The sequence below is a fragment of the Sphaeramia orbicularis genome, chromosome 22 (assembly GCF_902148855.1).
Source record: "Sphaeramia orbicularis chromosome 22, fSphaOr1.1, whole genome shotgun sequence".
Lineage (NCBI taxonomy): Eukaryota > Metazoa > Chordata > Actinopteri > Kurtiformes > Apogonidae > Sphaeramia > Sphaeramia orbicularis.
In genome coordinates this window covers 8,670,224-8,690,085 of record NC_043978.1, presented here as the reverse complement: position 1 = coordinate 8,690,085, position 19,862 = coordinate 8,670,224, and the positions used below count along the sequence as shown (strand labels likewise).

The 19,862-nt window shown below is 38.8% G+C and overlaps 1 protein-coding gene across 1 annotated transcript in view; it reads right to left on the bottom strand.

Moving 5' to 3' along the window:
• Positions 1–591: 591 nt before the first annotated feature.
• sptbn5 (spectrin, beta, non-erythrocytic 5) overlaps positions 592–19,862 on the bottom strand; it is a 68,424-nt gene continuing 49,153 nt past the window's right edge. Inside the window, exons 69-79 of the mRNA XM_030127052.1 lie at positions 19,029–19,246; positions 17,373–17,562; positions 15,790–15,966; positions 14,369–14,476; positions 13,092–14,285; positions 12,951–13,013; positions 12,595–12,678; positions 11,106–11,197; positions 9,879–9,995; positions 3,349–3,545; positions 592–935 (exon numbers count right to left, since the gene is read on the bottom strand). Of these exons, the coding sequence (XP_029982912.1) occupies positions 790–935; positions 3,349–3,545; positions 9,879–9,995; positions 11,106–11,197; positions 12,595–12,678; positions 12,951–13,013; positions 13,092–14,285; positions 14,369–14,476; positions 15,790–15,966; positions 17,373–17,562; positions 19,029–19,246 (2,586 nt within the window). The 3' untranslated portion in view covers positions 592–789. The remainder of the gene's footprint in view (positions 936–3,348; positions 3,546–9,878; positions 9,996–11,105; positions 11,198–12,594; positions 12,679–12,950; positions 13,014–13,091; positions 14,286–14,368; positions 14,477–15,789; positions 15,967–17,372; positions 17,563–19,028; positions 19,247–19,862) is intronic.

Genomic DNA, 19,862 nt, shown 5'->3' with positions numbered 1-19,862 from the left:
AAGATGTCGGTGTTTCCACGGTAACTATGGAGCCTCTAAATGTCCAAATATGGTCATATCTGATGACCATGAAAAGATGAATAACTGTATTTTGCACCAATTATTGACATGTATTGATAGGATTAGTGGATCAACAGGAATTAAACAGTTTAGATCAGTAGATGGTTTATGTTTCCAGTGGCTGTTTGGGTCTTTATGGGTTAAACTCATGTTAGTTCAGGTTCCACACTCAGACCAGTGTGAGCTCAAGTAGGGGTGGATAAATAAAAGAATAACAGTGGAAACAGTAAAATCACATGATGAAAATGACTACATGTCAAAGTATCCTTCAAAAAATCTGGATAGCATGAAAAACTATGAACAATCTGAGATTTCTTAAGAAAAATAAGTGTAATTTTACCAATATTCTGCCTCAGTTTATCATTTACACATATACATTATAACATACAGATCACAGTGGATCTACAAACACATCAAACATTTAATAACAGACTGAATATTGGTACAATTACACAGATTTTTATTTAGACATTTCAAGTTGTTCATATTTGTTCAGGTTATTCACATTTTTGTGAAAGGAAAGTCTGTAAATGTAAATATTTTCATGTCATTTTCCTTTTTTTAACACTAAAACAAAGAAAATGTTGTAGTTGTCATTATTTAGAGGTTATTCTGTCATTCTTTCACTGGTGTGATCCACTTTAAATCCTACTGGTCTGAATGAGTCTAATCCTGACTGTTTTCACACTGAACGCTCTGCTGTATCCGCTGTGTCTGGTTTTTCATCATTTACTTCTTGGTGAAAAACTTCCTGAACATGCTGCTGCTCCTCTTGGTTCGCTCCCTGCTGTCGTCTGCCCCCTGATTGGACGCCGTGGCTGGGTTTTTAACCTCAGGAGGAGAAGCAGGAGGAGGAGTCGATGGAGGAGGTGAACCTGTGAGATGGAAACCACACAGAGCAGAGGTCAAGTGTATTTCTATAGCACATTTAAAAACCAACACAAAGTCCACAATATAGGTAAAAATACAAGATATGATAAAACTAGTAAACTAAATCGATTTATAAGATAAACTAAAACTGATCAAACATACACAATAATAGGATAAATAGGATCTAAAACAACCAGAAGATAACTGTTATCTATCTATCTATCTATCTATCTATCTATCTATCTATCTATCTATCTATCTATCTATCTATCTATCTATCTATCTATCTATCTATCTATCTATCTATCTATCTATCTATCTATCTATCTATCTATCTATCTAATAATATGAGTCACACATTTGTACACTGCCTGGCCAAACAAAGTCACACATGCCGTATTTGACTCCACCCCCTTTGGTTTTGATTTCAGAAGACATTCACTGTCACATCTTTTTTGCCACATAATTATAATTTTTTTTTTTTTTTTTTAGTTTATTAGTTTATTGTATCGTGGACAATCCCAATTAATGAACTGTATCAATAACAGTAAAAAGGGGCAGCTTTAGCCAACATGGCTCACATCCTGCTGTAGTCCCCGGCCTGATGACAATAGGCACCCAAAAAAAAACCCACAATATATTTACAGCACATTAATTAAAAAGAGAGAGTTAAGACAGCTAAGACACATGATAAATCAATAAAGATAAAAAAGATAACAGAGAACAGTGAAGCACCAGTACAATCATACAGAGTAGGGATGTAGCATTATGAAAATTTCATATCACGGTTACTGTGACTAAAATTATCACGGTTATCATTATTATCGCAGCATTGTTGAAATTGTGCTCAAAATGTTCAAAAAGTACTTATACACACTGAAATAATTTAACCACGTATTTTGGAAAAAAACAAAAAAAAAAAACAAATAAAATAATAGGCACAATGTACTTTCTGTTGGCAGAAACATTCAAATATTAATATGTAAACATCAAACATACAAATGTGCATTAAAGATGGCACTTTAAAGATGTCACTTTATGTCCATTGTTTGACCATTTTCCAGAAATAATAATACTAACCATCTGGAATTTTACTGCGGTTTATTGTTCTACCGGTAATCGTTACATCCCTAATACAGAGACAGCACATATAAATCAAACATACAAAAGCAGCTTATGTGTCACAATAAGGTTCATAATCGTCTTCAGTAACTTCCGTCCTGTTTCTAATTAACCCTTCACTTCCAAAATTCTTGAAAAAACAGTAGCTATTCAACTTCATTCCCATTTATCCCACAGTAACCTGTACGAGCAGTTCCAGTCTGGTTTCCGGCCACTCCTTAGTACAGAAACGGCACTCACAAAACTCACCAATGACCTCCTCATGGCAGCAGATTCTGGTTTACTCACCATCCTCATCCTCCTGAACTTGAGTGCGACCTTTGATACTATCCATCACGACACCCCTCTGAATACATTATCTTCCATTGGCATCACCTACACTTCATTAGACTGGTTTAAATCCTCCCTCCCAGGCCGTACTCAGTTTATTCAGCTCAAATCTTTAACATTCCAGCCTTTCCCTGTTACTTCAGGTGTGCCCCAGGGCTCTGAACTGGTGGCCCTCCTTTTTTATCATCTACCTCCTCCCCCTCAGCAACATATTCTGGAAATATAATATCAACTGTCACTGCTACGCGGATGACACCCAGCTCGATATATCACGATATATGGTGATACTGTTAAAAAGGCTTTTTTTTTTTTTGTTAGTTTCTTTTTTTAAATGATTATTCCCTTGAAGAATTTAATTACACCAGAAATATGCACAAATACTAAACACATTTTTATTTGATCACAACAGGATCTAATGTTATATCACAAAATGTTCCTGTGTTCATACTGAAATTCTGTTTTACAGACATTACAGTTTAAGATCCGGTTCAAATGTTCATATTCTATTAGTTCAAAACTAACATCATAACATTATTTTTGTGTAATGCCAACAAAGCAACTAATTAAATAATGTCAGTGTTAAATAATAATAAATAAAATATAAGCAAAAAAGAAAAAACAAAAATGAACCTCTACAATATCTGCATTTGAATAAATATCTCAAAACATCGATACAGTACTTTTTAATATTGATACAGTATTGTGAAATTAAATATCGCAATATATTGCAGAACCGATATTTTCTTACACCCCTATACCTCACCAGCAGTTTTAATTTATCTTATATATCTGTATGTTTTTACTAGTTTTATCATATCTTGTATTTTTACCTATATCTTTGTAAAACACTTTGCATTGTTTTAAATGTGCTATAGAAATAAAATTGACCGTGAATTTAAAAGCACTGTGGAAGAAGGTTTTTAACACAAGACAGATAAAGCTGGTGTTGTGTGGGCGTGGTCTGACCTGTGTTCCCCACCTCCCCACCGTCCGGATAGCGGTGGCGGTTGTAGTAGATGTGAGGGGGTTTGGGAGGAGGCTGACTCTCAGTGGATGGTTGTCTCTCCAGGCTCTCACCTCGTTTATCCAGGGGTTTGGATGGAGACGAGTCGTCCAGAGGCTCAGTCAGTTTCTCCAGACTCAGGTTGACCGACGACGCCCTCCTGAACAGAGACCACACCCTCAGATCAGGATCCAGACCAACCTTTAAACAGCTGACGTTTTATTTTCTATCATAGGGTAGACGGACGAACAGGTGAGAGATGAGGATTAAAACCTGGAGATAATCAACCAACATGCTAAACTTCTATACAATACCAGAAAAGAGAAAAATAAAGCTAATTTTCCCCCGAACTGTAAGAAATTCCAAATAATCAAAGGCACAGGTCGAGGCTGAGGTTCAGACAGATTAAGTGAATCAAACTGAAATGGAATGAAAACAGGTTTTTATGATGAAACTATATTCATACAATATATGATATTTGCTCACATTTTTTATGATTACATCTTTAATGACTTTTCAGTGGCTGGGATCGAAAACTTTAAAATAATAATAGATTAGATTTCTATAGCGCTTTTCAAGGCACCCAAAGCCCTTTATATTAGTGATCCATTATTCTGTCACTCTGGTAAACTACATTTGTGGGGCAGACTGACGAAGTGTGGCTGCCAGTATGTGCCAAACAGCCCCGAACATTCACACACATTCATACAGGTGTAGTGTCTTGCCCAAGGACACAATGGCACATGACTAAGACAGAATGGGATTCGAACCACCAACCCTTCGGTTATTGGACTACCCGCTCTACCTCCCGAGCTATGGCCGCCCTATAACTTTAACATTGGTGCCAAAAATTTCCCTGAAATGTTTTCCTAAAATATCGTTTATAAAGTAAATCATCATCCTCATGTATGTAAAAGTTCAATCAAATGACAGGTGGTTGTTTTTGGGTGAGATGTCAGTTAAGGCCATGGCAAGAGTGAAACTTGTGAAATTTTAGAACAAACTAAACAAATTCTAATAACTACGTTTGTGAGAATCAGTCAAAAATGTTCATATCAGTCAATGAATGGAATAGAATAGAATAGAATAGAATAGAATAGAATAGAATAGAATAGAATAGAATAGAATAGAATAGAATAGCTTTTATTGTCAGAGTGTACAGTGAAATTAGGATGTTGATAATGAATGACAAAAGGCTGATTTTTGGGCCTGACTGACGTTATTTGTGATTTTATGTTATTCCTAAAAAGACAAAAACACAATAAACCAAGATAAAAACTATGTTAGATGACAGTTTAATTCTACCGTATACCTGCATAATTTTAATTACACACAACATTTTTGCACTTATTCATGTATATTTCTTTTAAATATCATATTGGTTATATTTGTCTAGTACATATTGTACAAATTGATGTTCTAATTGTATTTTAACAGAGTGTTTACAATTGTTTTCCTCATAGCATAATTGTCTAAGTCATCCACTATACGGACAAAAGTATGTGGACACGTTGAATTCAGGTGTTTCTTTTCTAACAGGGGTCTGGGATACAAAACAATACTGACACATGTCATAATATAGTTTTATATTATAAAATAAACCTTCATTGTTGGATCACTCAGTGCGACTCATTCCTGTTCCATTTCCTTCTTAATTCACGTCCACCCTGAGCCAAAGCCTGAACCCCAGTGTCTCTCTGTCCTTTGCTTCTATGTGCTGTTAAATAAACATGCGTCTCTTGCAGGATTGGTCTGGGGCTGTATTTTCGGGGCTGTGCTGTACATTTCATCTCCCAGCTGTGGAGGAAGCAGGTGTAATGTGGCCCAGATGAATAGAACCGAGGTGAACCCTTTGCCTCCTTGTGTTTTCCACCTTTGTGTGCTGCTGAATGTAATTCACCTTGTCAAAGTATCTCATTAAAGGAAAGCCCTGCTGGCAGAGGGTTTCATTTCGGCGGCCTCTCGCCCACCTTACAGGTGCCCGGCGTCCCCACGGTGCACAGTGTGAACAGGTACAAATGAAAAGTCTGAGTCAAATTACCTTCCGCTGTTTGAAGGAAACAACTTCAGTCTGAACTCCATCAAACGTCTGCGACTGACAGACGTCCTGTTTGACCCGGCGCCAAAATACTCCCACACTTTCAATGAACGCCGCTCGCTCTGTTACAGGAGCCGCTGTGAAGCAAATCAAGTCTTTGGACATTTCAGAGCAGGTTTGAGTCAACGGACCCATAATCTGACTGCTAATACGAAACACTGACATGTTGAACCGCAACACTTCAGGACTGTCCATTTAGTCTCTGATCACAGGTTTCCTTGAGTAAATCACTGCATTTATGGATCCAGATGAGCTGGGTTTATTCGGTTCTGTATCTACAGAGACACGTTTTGGTCAAGTTCAGTCAAGACACAGAAAAACAGGGTTTGGAAGATTTACCTGCACAGATGGGCTATAAAATGTGATATTTTTAAACATATATATATATATATATATATATATATATATATATATATATATATATATATATATATATATACACACACACACACAGGGTGGGGAAGCAAAATTTACAATATTTTGAGGCAGGGATTGAAAGACAGTGTATGACCAATTAGTTTATTGAAATTCATGAGAATTTATTTGCCACAAGAAAATGTACATAATAGAAAATGTTTTTATTTTATGTGTCTTCCTTCTTTCTCAATAACTGCCTTCACACGCTTCCTGAAACTTGCGCAAGTGTTCCTCAAATATTCGGGTGACAAATTCTCCCATTCTTCTTTAATAGTATCTTCCAGACTTTCTCGTAATAGTTTTGCTCATAGTCATTCTCTTCTTTACATTATAAACAGTCTTTATGGACACTCCAACTATTTTTGAAATCTCCTTTGGTGTGACGAGTGCATTCAGCAAATCACACACTCTTTGACGTTTGCTTTCCTGATTACTCATATGGGCAAAAGTTTCTGAAAAGGTATGGATAATAGTGTTAGGTATGATTATGACATCAATATATGTTTGGTTTCTAAACAAGTGACGTAGTGCCTGCTGAGAAAAAACAACTAAATGTTCATTGTAAATTTTGCTTCCCCACCCTGTATATATATATATATATATATATATATATATATATATATATATATATATATATATGTATAATCATGTAATTTTGGACCATATATTGTACCGTATACTGTACCACTGGAAATATATACATAATTCCAATGTCCCTGTACGTCAGCATCTGTTCTATGTGAATCAATCCCCAGCTGAATGTGTGAGGTTGTCAGGTTCTGTTCTATGTTTCAGTCCTGTGGTCTGGTTGCACATCAATCTAACTATAGAAGTGGGCGGGACTTTCACTGGAGGAGAACTCAACTCATCCAATCACAGTCCATATTGAGGTTTTCCACAAACGTCACACGATCACGTGGTTGTCTGTTTACAACGCCATATTGGTAGGCAAGCTTTCCTTGGATCGTACAGCGTGTTAAACGATGGACCTGCTAAACTCCTGTGTGCCGTTTATTACTTAGCTTTCACCAATTATAAGTCAGGCAGACAGACCGCTCAGTTCCATTGGTGGCAGCGGTGGTTCTGTTCTGCCGACCGCTGTTTATAGTTAATACCGTGGTTAGCGTAGCTTCTCAGTGTAGTTAGCCTGCGTAACTGTTGCGTTTAGCGGCGTGGAAAAAAAGAATTGTCATCATGTGGTACGGTGATGAAGACCCCTTTAAACCTACCAGGAGGGCTTCCCCTGGACTATCACCTATAGAGACAGAGTGATTGTGGATCTACCTGCTCCCTTTGCCAGCGATGGCAGCCAGAGTTTCCTCAGCTGGAAGTGGCAGTCGGAGCTACGGTGGGCGACACCGGTGAATTCAGCTGGAGCTGGTGAGAGTACTGCCCACCCATCTGTGCCAGTCTGCTTTTCTACTATGGGACAGCCTTCCCGATGCGGCCAAGTCAAATTATGCGGCCGTGAAAGAGAAGATGGGATGGGCTTTTGGACAGGGACAGTTAATGGACCGTTTTAGAGCTAACATATCGGCTCGTTCACGAGTTCCGGGGAGGAGCCTGGAGGTGTACGGCTGATGTGAGCCGGCTGGAGCTGGTCCTCCTGTTTTTACCTTCGAGTTGCGCACGCATCACTGTTGTTAGTAAACACTGAAACTCATCTATTGCCGCGTTTCCACTACGTGGAACCAGCTCGACCCGGGTACCAGATACTATTCCTGGAAACCATTTCCATTACAGGATACTACAGACTTTACAGTACCTGGTCGTCATAGCCATGCGGCGCGTTACTTCCATGTCATCTGCTCAGAGTTGTTGATAAACTCGCTCATTGCATGTTGTCTTGCCAACTCATGCTGAATTTTTACGTTGGCCATCAAAGACTGAATCTCCTGACTGAATGGTGTAGTTTTGCGGGCTGTCATCATGTAGATTAACCTACCGCTACATTTACTGTGAACTTCCGCATCTGTTTTTTGTAAAACGGCGGGTCACAGAGACAACTCTCTGACCTATCAGTGGTCTGCTGTGTTGACACGTCGCGTTTTAGTATCTGTTCCCCAGTCTTGGAACCTCGGTGGAGGTGATACCAAAAAAGTAATACCGGGTACCAGATTCCAGGTCCTTTTTGTAATGGAAACGCAAAAAGGTCGAGTCGAGTCGCGTCGAACCGAGCCGGTACCATGTAGTGGAAACGCAGCATATGGTGCCTTTATCACAAGCAAACATATCCGCAAATAACAAAACACACAAACACGAGTCCAAAGAAAAACACGACATAAAGCAACAGTTCTGACTTTCTAGATCCAGATAGCGTGCCTACCAATATGGCAGTGTAAACAACAATCACATGACCAGTGACGTCAGCTGCAAGTCCTCAATATGACTTCTATCAGTGATCAGTAGGAACTAGACTGATATCTGGAACCATTTACATGTTCTAAACCATCAACAGATGGACCAGTAGAAGGAAAGGAACATTTTAAATATTTCAAAAAAATTTGTCAAATACTGAAATTTCTCAAAACTGTGAACAAACTTTGTTGACACTGTCCCAATGAAGATGCATATAAAATTAGAAATTAACCTGCCCAGTAGTTTTGAAGAAGATGTTTGAAGAAATTGCTAACAAAGAAAGACAAAGACCAACACAGCCTCCTCACAACAGCTCATGGCCAATTGGCCACTGAGCTAAAAATAAAAACAGGAGGTTTGGTCTTGCGTGAATTCCAACATCTTCCTTAAGCTTGTGGAAGACTTACCTGCGCAGATGGGTGATAAAATATTTTCTTAAACATATATAATCATTATTTAAGTCATTTTGGACCATATACTGTAGCTATTTCTGAAATAATAATAATAATTATAATAATGGATTAGATTTCTATACTGCTTTTCTAGGCACCCAAAGCACTTTACATTGACCTATTATTCATACAAAGCATTTCCATTTCCTGCTGTTGAATCTAAAGAACAGGAGGTGCAGAAAACAGCAGAAAGAAAACAGAATGCAACGTGACGACGTCAGTAAAAATACAACAGTTCAGTTGTAAATGTTTTGAAGGTGGACGGCAGTGATATCGGAAGAAACGAGGACAGAACACACAAAAAACACCTGAAACTAACATACACATCCTTCAACAACCTGCACAGTGGAAGGATGTGTTCATCTGAAACCAGGGAATCCACACAGACTTTTACAAAGACTGAAGATACGATTCAACAGCAGCTTTTTCAGGCTCCGATCGTCACTTATTTTCATTTTCACTTCAAAGACTGAGCGAAAATGAAAACACTGTAATAATAGATACAAGATTATGGACGTCGCATGTTTTTAGTCAAATATCCACAAAAAAGGTTATCTGTAATCTATTTTATCTGCTTTTATTTCTGTTTATTTTATCTGCTTTTATTTCTAATTATTTTATCTGCTTTTATTTCTATTTATTTTATCTGCTTTTATTCTTATTTATTTTACCTGCTTTTATTTGTATTTTTATAGTAGGGTTTATTTGATGCACAGATTGGATGGCATGTTTAATTTTGTTGTACTTGTTACAATGACAGTAAAAATATTCTATTCTATTCTATTCTATTGTCAAATTGAAGGTCTTCAGTCTTGATCCGACAGGTTTAATCTCTTCTTCTGTGAATTTCAACACAGATTTCCAAGGATGTAAAATCATCCAAATGACATAAAGACATAAAACCTCTAAGAGCAGCTTTAAAATATGGATATACAGTTGATTTTTGCATCGGGATAAAAGAGAAAACCTTATTTTGATATTAAACTGGCTCATTTGTCCCTGTGACAGATATTTGTTTCCTTGTGCTGGTGACAGATTTTCATTTGTGTTTTCCCATCATGCCTCTGTCTCCCAGTAGCATATGCGGAGTCCCATTTGGATGAAAGGCTCTGGAAGGCAGCGAGTCTAAGACGACTGTAATAAGTGCGATTGTGTGGCAGTGACTCACCCTGAGTCGTCCGAGTCGCTGCTGGTCGATTCGTTGGCGTTCTTCAGTTTTTTTATCCAGAGCAGCTGAAGCTCTCTGCTGGACGCCGCAAACAGATACTGACTGCCATCCTCCAGTCTGACACACAACAACACAACACAAAACAAACACAACCGGCTAGTTTATGACACAACCAACAGTTTACATTCACACAATACAACCGACAGGATCTTTAGTCTTTATTCAACAGGAGTTTTCAACCGTCCTTGTACTTTAGGTCCCAGTGTTTGCACACAAACTAACCGTTTTAATCCATAAAGACCCAGTGGTACTTTTGGGTCAGTTCCCAAATGAATTTTTCTCTGTTTTTAGCCTTTCTTAAGTGATTCATCCTCATTTATTCTGATATTATGCTCTGTATTTTTAATTTTTTGGACAAAATCAGGTATTTCCCCTTACTTAATTCACTGACCATGTACATTTTCATAAACGCTCAGATTAAAGTTGAGGGTAATTATATCAGAAACACAGAAAACTGTGTCTTTTTCAGTAAAATCTGTCCCTAACTGAACTTAAACCCACTGTGTCCATCCACTGTCATTGATCCAACTCCATGGGTTTTACTGGTGAATCAATGTTGTAGAAGATGACGGTGTTTCCACGGTAACTACGGAGCATCCAAATGGGTCATATCTGATGACCACGAAAAGATGTCAAACTGCATTTTACATCAATTATTTCCATGTATTGATAGGATTAGAGGATCAACAGGTATTCAACAGTTTAGATCAGTAGATGGTTTTGGTCGACAGTGGATGTTTGGGTCTTTAAGGGTTAATCCTGTTTTAAATAATTCATTGTGAATCTTCTGAGTCAACTCTGTTCTGGTCTTATAATAAAAATAAATATGATTAAACTGGTGGAAGTGTTTCCCTTGGCTGGAAAAAGCTGCTTTTCTTCCAAATGAGACATCACATGACAGATGATGAGCAAAGACACTGAAAGGTGTCACATCGCAGATACCTCATCGACGTAGGCGAGGAGCACGAAACAACAACACACTCTGATCTAATCATTTACAGTCAGTCAAAATCCTGCATCAGGCATCTTCAATATGTCTTCAGTCAGTGTAAACATCAGAAAACTTCACTCATTTGGTGAAATATTCATCAGATTTTGTCACACCTTGTGCTAAAGATGATGATTTCAGATACTTTTAAAGCCATACCATATGTTTATGTGTCTTACATGAGTTTGAAGGTGTTTTCTTTCTTCCTGTTGTAGACGTTCTCTCTGCAAACGGCTCCTGTTGTGTTGATAGGAGGCCACCTAGAGGCCTTCTGTGGAAACACACACTGCTTTAATACACAGCACATTTAAACGCCTGCAATTAAACAGGGTTGAAATGCATTTCAGATAAATGTCAGTATATGCTCTATTTCATCAAAGTAACCGAGACGCTGGGCTCTTATCTTTAATAATTTATCCATCTTTTGTTAGGTTGATGTGTACATTGAGTTTTAGTTAAAAAGGTGCTATTATTGCAGTGCCCTTCAGTCGTTATCTATAAGCTCTGAAACACCTTAAACAAGCAGCGATAACATCCAACAGCGTTAATTACTCCTTATTCCATTATCTATTATTATTATTATTATTATTATTATTATTATTATTATTATTATTATTATCATGCTGAGTTGAGTAACAATAATGTGAATGACACACTGAGCAAAAATAGAAACACCCCATGTGACCCTACATTTTTCAAAGCATTAGGTGTTGCTCAATATATCAAATTATACTCAGTTTATTTAGTTGATCACCGTGGTACAGATCAGTGTCTGTTACAACACGATAGAGGCGTCTGGCATTCAGGGACATTCACGTGGACACGGTGGGGGCCGCTGAAACAAATCACCACTCAGTGTGTTGTGTCCACCGTTGGCGTCACGTAGAGGACACTGATCTCATGAAATCGCATTGTATGTCATGCCGGTTCTTATGGCATCTGGTGTGCTATACGTATGCATTTTCATCCTTATGTGTGTTATTCAACGCCATTTGATCGCGTGTCAATTTACGCCTAGATCTCCGGTTCACTTAACCCTGTCAGTGCATGGTATTTAACGCAGCGTGAACATACACGTGGAAAGCTTATAAAGCGTACGTATAACACGCCAATTAAAAGTGGCGTGTATATTTATGCAATTTCATTATATCACGTTACGTAGAGACCCGTTGTCCTCTTCAGTCATCTGTGGTCTGTAGAATGTTCTTCCACCCGTTTTCCAGGGCATCATCTCTGCATCGTCTCATGCCAATGCCATGTTCCCACATGATTTGCTCCATCTGTGTCATGGTGACATGTGATGACCTTTGACCTTTTGAGGTATCCTTTTATTGTCCCCAGTATAAGGAGTGTCTGAGTCCTGGTAACCCTATCTGAGCAGTGTCTGGACCTGACACACCTGTGATATGGGTGGAGTCACTGAGGAAGTGTTCACTCGCAGACATGGACACAAAGTTTGTTTACAAATGAAGAGAATGAACCATGTTTTACAATTACACGGCATCATGAGCTCATTCTGGACCATGCATCTCGGATTACATAAATACTGTACATGGGGTGTTTCTATTTTCGCTCAGTGTAACATTTGTTTGGATCAACATGTGTTTATTCAAGTCATATATTTAATGTGAGTGTGTTCAGTGGTTTGGTTTTCCATGATGTTCTTACCTGAGCTGCAGCTTCTCTGTCCGTGAACAGACTCAGTGTTTCTCCTCGAAGAACAGCGAACACCTCGTCCCACTTCTCCAGACCCTGAAACAATGAACATGAGACCAAAGAAGATCTGAAGTTCATCCATAGACTTCATCTAAATTTATACTGTTATTCACTGCCCTTCATGCACCAAACTGTGGTTGATTTAATGATTATAAAACCACATATTATTATTATTATTATTATTATTATCAATAATAATAACATTATTATGAATAATAATAAATAGAATAAAGCATATTCAATGACAGTAAATATTCAACATATTTATTGATGATGTGTTTAATGTGTAGAACATCTAATAACCTCACCTGTTTCTGTTTCAGTTTGATCTCCAACATTCCGTCCATTCTGATTGGCTGTCCATCTGTTTCCTGTTGCATCAGTATTAGTCATTACATCCACTCATTTAAATATGAACTGATGATAAAACAGCAGGTGACAGGTTTTACCTCAGGTTTAGAGCTGGTGATGTTCGGCTCCTCCTCCTGTCGATCTTCCAACGTCCGTCTCTGCTCCACAGGCGAAGAAGGAGGGTGGTCATGTGACTCCTGATCTGTGATTGGCAAAGTCAAGGACTCAGGTAGCATCACCTGTTGAGCAGCAGCATCAGTTTGTTCACTGGTAGATGATTGTTTCAGTGACTGAAGCAGAGAACGTCTTACTGCAACCGGAGGAGGAGGGGGTGGTTCTGAAGGAGCTGTGAGCCCTCTGGTTGGTGGAGGGTGGTCATGTGACTCATCCTCTGAGATTGGTGCAGTCGAGGAATCAGGTAGCGTCACTTGTTGAGTTTTGGTTTGTTCGATGGACAGTGATGGTTTTAGTGATTCAGGTGGAGAACACCTTCCTGTGACTGGAGGAGGAGGAGGTGGCTCAGAAGGAGCAGTGAGACCTCTGATTGGTGGAGGGGAGTCAGGTGTGGGCGGGGCTACCTGGGACTCCGATTGGAGGCCAAAACCTGTAGAGGAAAGTCTGGGTTTTGGAGCTATAGGGGGTTTCACTCTGGGGCGGCTATCAGGTGAGGAGGAGGCGATGGTTGGAGGGGACTGGACCGGTTCGGGTGAGGAGGGAGGAGGAGACGAGTCCATCACGACTCTGACAGGGACCAAGTCTCTGGTCCGACTCCTTCTGGTCTTCACTGCAGGAGGACTTTCAGCCGGTTCTGTCTGAGGTGGGCTTTCAGACGTAGATCTCAAAGGACCATCAGTTCTGTTCCCGGTTCTGTCCATTCTGTTCCCGGTTCTGTCCATTCTGTTCCCGGTTCTGTCCATTCTGTCCCCAGTTCTGTCCATTCTGTCCCCGATTCGGTCCATTCTGTTCCTGGTTTGATCCATTCTGTCCCCAGTTCCTTCCATTCTGTTCCCGGTTTGGTCCATTCTGTCCCCGATTCGGTCCATTCTGTTCCTGGTTTTATTCTCGGTTCCTTCCATTCTCTTCTCGGTTCCTTCCATTCTGTTCTTGGTCCGGTCCATTCTGACCCCGGTCCGGTCCATTCTGTCGGTCCAGTCCATCTGTCTGAAGCTGCTGCCTCTGCTCATGGACATCCGTGGGGTTTTGGGATCTGACGGTTTTCTCCTCAGTGATGTAACTCTGACTGGAGGCCTCCTGTCCTGAAGGTCCTGGTTTCCATGGAGACCTCCTCTCTTCTCCTTCTGTGGTGAAAACCAAACAGTGGGGTTCTGGTCTCATAGATCTCCCATCCATCTGTTTTGTGAAACTGTGTTCTCACCTGTGTTGTGTTCTGCTGCAGTGTGATGAAGCGGTCGCTCTGGGCCTGGATCATGGCCTCCAGATCCTCCTGCCTCTTCAGCAGCTCCATCACATCAGACACCGACTCCTGACATAATGATAACGATCAGCTTTATTTCCAACATAAGTAGAAATAAAATACAAAGGTGAACAAAAGGTCAACACAAACCACACATTTAAACAGAACACTCCAGAATATTGAAGGCAAAAAGTCAATCTACAACAGAAAAGTCACATGATGTACAACCAGTTTAGTGTGGCTCCTCAACAACACTTTATGTACGGAACAGAAAAAAAAAGAAGAAACTGAGCTTATAGAACAGAACAGAATAGAAAAAAATAGAATAGAATAGAATAGAATAGAATAGAATAGAATAGAATAGAATAGAATAGAATAGAATAGAATAGATCTTTATGGTCACTGTTAGAGGAACAATGAAAATCTGTTGAGCAGCAAAAACACTTAAGGTGTAAAAAAGACTTCAAAAAAATCACACAAAATACTGAGAAATATTGGCAATGTACAAAAACTACAGAGATAAAATATTAAATATACAAATACTACTAAAATACTACTAACTACTGCCAAAATATACAAAAAGCTAACTCTACACTGAAGATAAAATTACATACAACATGTAAGGATATATACAGGTAATAAGGTTAGGTTATTACGATAGGTCTGGTCTGATCCAGAACTTCTGCATTTCACACATTCATCCCACGGGCCCTATGTTTGACACCACTGCTTTAAAATCTGAACCCTGTAAATATGACAGGGTTCGTACACATATTCAAGGTCAAAGGAAGCCACTTGGCATTCTTCAGACACACTTGCACCAAGCCAGAGAATAAGATAAAAGTGTACCTGTAGTCGACCTGAGAACATCTTCTGATTTTCTTTTTTGCCATTCTTTTTATTTTCTTTTTCTAAATGTATCACCTCTCTGTAAGTAGCTTTGGTTTAGCATGTAACCTGGCAGAGTTAACATTAAAAATAAACAAATTACATCACAGAGTTATAATTGCAGGCACTTAAACTAAAATTCAAGCACTTTTCAGACCTTGAAAACACAACATTAAAATTCAAGTATTTTCCAGGATTTCAAGCACCAGTACGAACCCTGATATGACCTTTCCTCAGTATGATCTAAACCAGTGTGAATGTAAACTTCTCACAGTGGTCATTCACCTTGACATTCATGACCATAGTGCTGCTGTTCATGGTTTCTTTTATGGATGTGTTGTTTTTTTTTGTCGTTTAGTGAAAGTCTGGGCCGTATTTTGACCGTGTCTGCATTAATAGATCTTGTCTGAAACCCCTATTTTTTTGTTTTTACACATCTGTGGATGAGACCACCTGGGTATTCCTTGTTTCTCCATAATCATGTGCAGACGTACCCCATAGTCCTCCGCTGTCAGAGTGTTTTCGTAGGTGCTCAGCCAGTGTTCGGCTTGTTCCAGTTCTCTCTTCAGGACCAACATCTGCTGAGCCTCCTCATACTGGAGTCTGGTTTCCTCCCAGAGCTTCTCCACCTTCAGCTCCAGCTCCTCCAGCTCATAGACACGACTTTCAACCTGCAATGGAAACGGAGACGACAGGTTCAGATGACACTCCACCAAATACCTACACTGAAAAAATGCACGTCATTAGCCTCGTAGCATAATCATACACTCAGGGTTTGTACACATTTTTCAAGGTCAAATTCAAAACATTTTAAGGGTCATTTTCAAATTTTTCCCAGCACACACACCTTTAAAAATCCATATCTATAGGAATACATATACTCCTGCTTATTTTTTCACTTTTTATCACAATGATGTAAACAGTATTATACTATAAGCATCTAAAACTATGTTTCATAATATCAAAAAATTTAGAAATTAAAGGAAAACACAAAGTTTTATCCAAAAAAAGGGACACACTTGTACAAACTCGCATCAAGACAAAGATTAAGATAAAAATGTGCCTGGATTCTACCTGAGAACACCTGCTAATTTTATTTTTGATAAAGTTTTGTTTTCCAAAATGTATCACCTCTGTAAGTAGCTTTGGTTGTAACTGCAAGCATTTGAACTGAAATTCAACCACTTTCAGACCTTGAAAACACAACATTAAAATTCAAGCATTTTCAAGTATTTCAAGCACCTGTATGAACCGTGTACACTACTGATCCACTATGTGGACAAAAGTATGTGGACCCGTTGGATTCAGGTGTTTCTTTTCTAACAGGGGTCTGGGATACAAAACAATAATGACTAATGTCGGAATATAGTTTTATATTATGGGATAAATATCTTTGCATTGGTTAGTTTAGGTTAAATTCTTACCTTTGTTTCCAAAATGTCTCAGAGATGGTTTTTACTGAATTTCTCTCAATATATTTTTTCTATCCATGACTATGATTTTAAATGTTCTACCTCTAAATTTCAAACATATTTTTCATGCTCTGACTGTAAATAAAAATTTGATGTTTCTATGTCTGATCCTCATGAACAAGACATCTTACAGCTGTAGACATGATGTGTCCCAATATTTATGTCCATATAGTTTATAAACATCAATATTTCCTTAAAGTTTAATGGTAGATTTTTCTTCCTCGGTGAGATGTGAAGAAAGTAGATGGTTAGTTGTGGCAGAAAATTATTATTTACTGTCAGAGCAGGAAAAATATTTTAGAAATTTAGAGAAAGAACATTTAAAATCATAGTCATGGATAAAAAAAAATGTAAAAAAAAAAAAAAAAAAAAAAAAAATCAGTGTTGTTGATTTGTTTTGGGTGTTTGTTGCTTTTATTGGGTTCTTTTGAGTTTTTATGCCTGAAATAAAACATTCATTAATTCAAACTAATAAGTAACTTAACTAATTAACTTGTATTTCTTGTACATCTGTGACATTTTCAGATTTGTGACTTGGCTTTAGCTCCTCTGACACTGTTCTTCCTCAGTTTGCAGGAGTTTTCCGGTGCATGTCCTGTTCTTACCTCATGGGACATGTAGTTTCCGTCCTCCATCAGGCGCCTCCCTTCGCCTTTCACAGCCTGTGATTTGCTGAGCTGTCTGTCGATCTGGACTCGGTATTCGTTGTGTTTTTTAATCAGCTGGTCCAGGTCGGTCGCCTCCAAACCCAGAGGATCTACTCGCAGCAGAGACAGCATTTCCTTCAGCCATGACCTGGACAGAGGTTCCATTCATTAATGTTGTTGATGTTGTTTATTGTTTATTCTAGTGTGCAGTGTTTGCTGTTGATGGTAATTTTGTTTTCTTAGTACTGCTTATTATTAGTGTTGTTGTTATTATTGTTATTACTCCATTGTAATTATCATTAGTAATTTTACAATTATTAAACTATACATATATATAACATAATTACTTTTTTATTATAATTTATTATTATTACTACTTTATTATTTCACTACTATTTCATAGCTATTGTTACAACTATTTTCTTTCCTTTTTCTCTTGTAATATTTCTTATATGTGTACATTCAGTGTTGTGCGGATATCGGATCCTTAGAGAGGGCTCTGTCCAAGCGATTAATAAAGTTCTATCTAATTTAATCTAATCTAATCTAATCTAATCTAATCTAATCTAATCTAATCTAATTTAATATAATCTCTAAACCTTAAAGTAAAACTGTATGCGGGGTTCCTACAGGTTTCTACAAGTTAAATGTAAGACTTTTTAAGACCTTTTTAAGACTTAGAACAGAATTTAATGCCCATTTCACAGCTGTTCCCCTCCACTTGTGTCAACCAACTCGAGAATGATCTTTCTTTCCAACCAGGCATTATTAAATTTGCACTTCCCATGGTTACTTTTCACTTGAGAGCCGTTCCCTTAAAGTTCCCAGTGTCAGTTTTCTCAGGCGACTAACGGCTGCATGTGTGTTTGGCTGAATGTTCTGTGATCATTTCTCACCGGGGGCCGCAAAGTTATCAATAATTACCTCCGCCAAGGAGGTTATGTTTTTGCCAGGGTTTGTTTGTTTGTTTGTCTGTCTGTTTGTTTGTTTGTCTGTCCGTTAGTGTGCAACATAACTCAAAAAGTTATGGACAGATTTGGATGAAATTTTCAGGGTTTGTTGGAAATGCGATGAGCAAGAAATGATTACATTTTGGTGGTGATCGGGGGTGGGGGGGCCCACGAGGGGGGCGCCACTGATCATTAGTGTGCAACATAACTCAAAAAGTTATGGACAGATTTGGATGAAATTTTCAGGGTTTGTTGGAAATGGGATAAGGAAGAAATTATTAAATTTTGGTGGTGATCGGGGGTGGGGGGCCCATGGGGGGGGCCACTGATCAGCCTTGGCGGAGGTCTGCGCTCTCCGAGTGCTTCTAGTTGGGTTCTAATTTCAGTATAAATTGTCAAGTTGGAACAGGTGGAACTCAGCAGACTAACATTACTTTCTTTGCATCTTGGACATTTCCCAGACACATTTAAACACAGTACAGTGAACAAGTTTACGGCACCATAACTTGAGACCTACCATATCAAACTCAATACCTTTTAAAGACTTTTTTAAGGTATTAAATGCAGATTTGTAAATTCAAGACTTTAAAGACTTTTTAAGACCCTGCAGTAACCCTGTGTATGTGTCTGTGGATGGGACAGCGGACAGGCTCAGATGACCCACATGAGTTCAGTCCACAGTCCCAGGTACTTCTGGACTTCTTCAGCCTGGCCCAGTCTGCTGCGGCGCTGGCTGGCTTTGTGCTGGATGCTGGTCCAGAAGGAGTCCAGTTCGTCCAGTCTGTCGGACACAGTGGCTCGGACCTGAGGCTGCCGTCGAATCAGAGCCCGACCCTCCCCTCTGCTCCGGTCCACCTCCTCCGAGATCAGGATCAGGTCCCTCTGGAACAGAACACAGGACGTGGATTTAGGATTTACATACATTTCTGCATTTAGCGTCATTCAAATGACTGTAAGTGCTGAACCATCCTCACTATAGACAGAATCTAAATGTCATCTTTTATCTGAGATCGGGTTCTTTCTATTGGTCTAGAACACATTAGGGTGGAGGTCTGCATTGGCTGAGGGGGAGGGGTGAAAGTGGGCAGAGCAGAGAGCAGCAAAGTGCAGTTGGTAAGAGAGACATGGAAGATTTTTATTAGTTTTATCAGCATTTTAGCGAGGGTTTTAGTGGTGAATTCTTATAAATAATTGTATATAACTGTGATAGTGCTGTTTTGGAGTGTTCTACTAGTGAGTTTTATTTTCGAGTTTTGTAGGGCTTTTTTTGCCTTTTCTCACTGTTTTTATCTGTATTTTTATGGTTTGTATAGTTCATTGATAGTTCTATTTTAACTGTAAATATTCTATAAATGTCTCTCTCTCTACATATATATATACAAGGGCTGTTCAATAAGTTCATGGCCTCACCCAGAAATACTGGTTGTTATAATACAGGATGTTACATTCTTTCGTGATGGGATAGTGATGCTTGAACATCGATGGACCAAGTGCATTG